General features: G+C 45.5%; 1 protein-coding gene across 1 annotated transcript; it reads left to right on the top strand.

Moving 5' to 3' along the window:
- The first annotated feature begins 258 nt into the window (after positions 1-258).
- On the top strand, positions 259-546 carry LOC144716340 (cysteine proteinase inhibitor 4-like). Its single transcript, XM_078591463.1, has one exon. It carries the CDS (start codon positions 259-261, stop codon positions 544-546), a length of 288 nt encoding a protein of 95 aa, XP_078447589.1.
- The last annotated feature ends 493 nt before the right edge of the window (positions 547-1,039 follow it).

Here is a 1,039-nt window from a genome sequence, read left to right as displayed (position 1 = left end):
TCTTTTTCTCTTTTGAGCTGCAAGCCATCTCCTCTCTTCCTCTCTCTTGAGCTGCAACACATCTCCTCTCTTTCTCTTTCTAGAGCAGCAACCCCATATCCCTCTTTTTCTCTCTCTAGAGGGGAACCCATCTCCTATCTTTCTCTCTCTAGAATGGGAGGAGGGCAGGGGATGATAATTTTCTGCCTGGCATGGCTTTCTCTCTCTTCGGTGGTGGGGCAGCCATGGGCAGGGAGGAAGGTGGGAGGAAGAACGGAGATGAAGGACGTGGAGGAGAAGGAGGAGGTGCAGGAGTTGGGTCGTTTTGCTGTGGCAGAGGTAAACCGGCAGGTTCAACCGGGTGGCTGCCGGCTTGTTTTCCGGCGAGTGGTGGCGGCGGAGCAGCAGGTTGTCTCTGGTGTCAAGTACTTTCTCCATATTGAGGCCGGGATAGGTGGGGGCGCTGGACCGACACGGTGGTTTGATGCAATAGTTGTGGTGGAGCCGGGCGTGGGCTCTCGCCGGCTACTCCAGTTCCGGCCTGCCTCTGCCGAGGTACAAAGGTAGAGAGATACATATAAAGAGAGAGGTGTGTAGGGGATAAGCTCAAAATTAGGGTAAAATTAAGTCGTCGTGGATTTGAGTTTTATCAATAAATCATAAAGTTTTACTCGTAAATAATTTGACTAGTTAGTGATAATCTGGTTATCTCCACAAGGAGTGCATCTTAGGGAAATAGCTTTCTCTATATAGTGAATTTGAGAGGATGAGAAGCGATATTTATAACATAAGGGTAGTGATGATATGAAGATGGTGATCTGATATATGGATAATAACTATTTAATAGGAGTAAGATGAGTATTACCATGAGTGGTAGATAGTGATCATGAACAAAATGAGTGAACACAAGAGAATTGGATAGAGTAAGACATAAAGCAGTAAGGTGAGATGATAACTATAGGGAAATGACAATATGAAATAACTATTCGAGGGTTCAATAATTTAGTTCGGGTTTATGAAAGGATGAGCGAATTTGAAGACAAGACGTGGAGGATGTAGG

Source organism: Wolffia australiana, chromosome 20, assembly GCF_029677425.1.
Source record: "Wolffia australiana isolate 7733 chromosome 20, ASM2967742v1".
Taxonomy (NCBI): domain Eukaryota; kingdom Viridiplantae; phylum Streptophyta; class Magnoliopsida; order Alismatales; family Araceae; genus Wolffia; species Wolffia australiana.
This window is presented reverse-complemented; position numbering and strand designations above follow the sequence as displayed.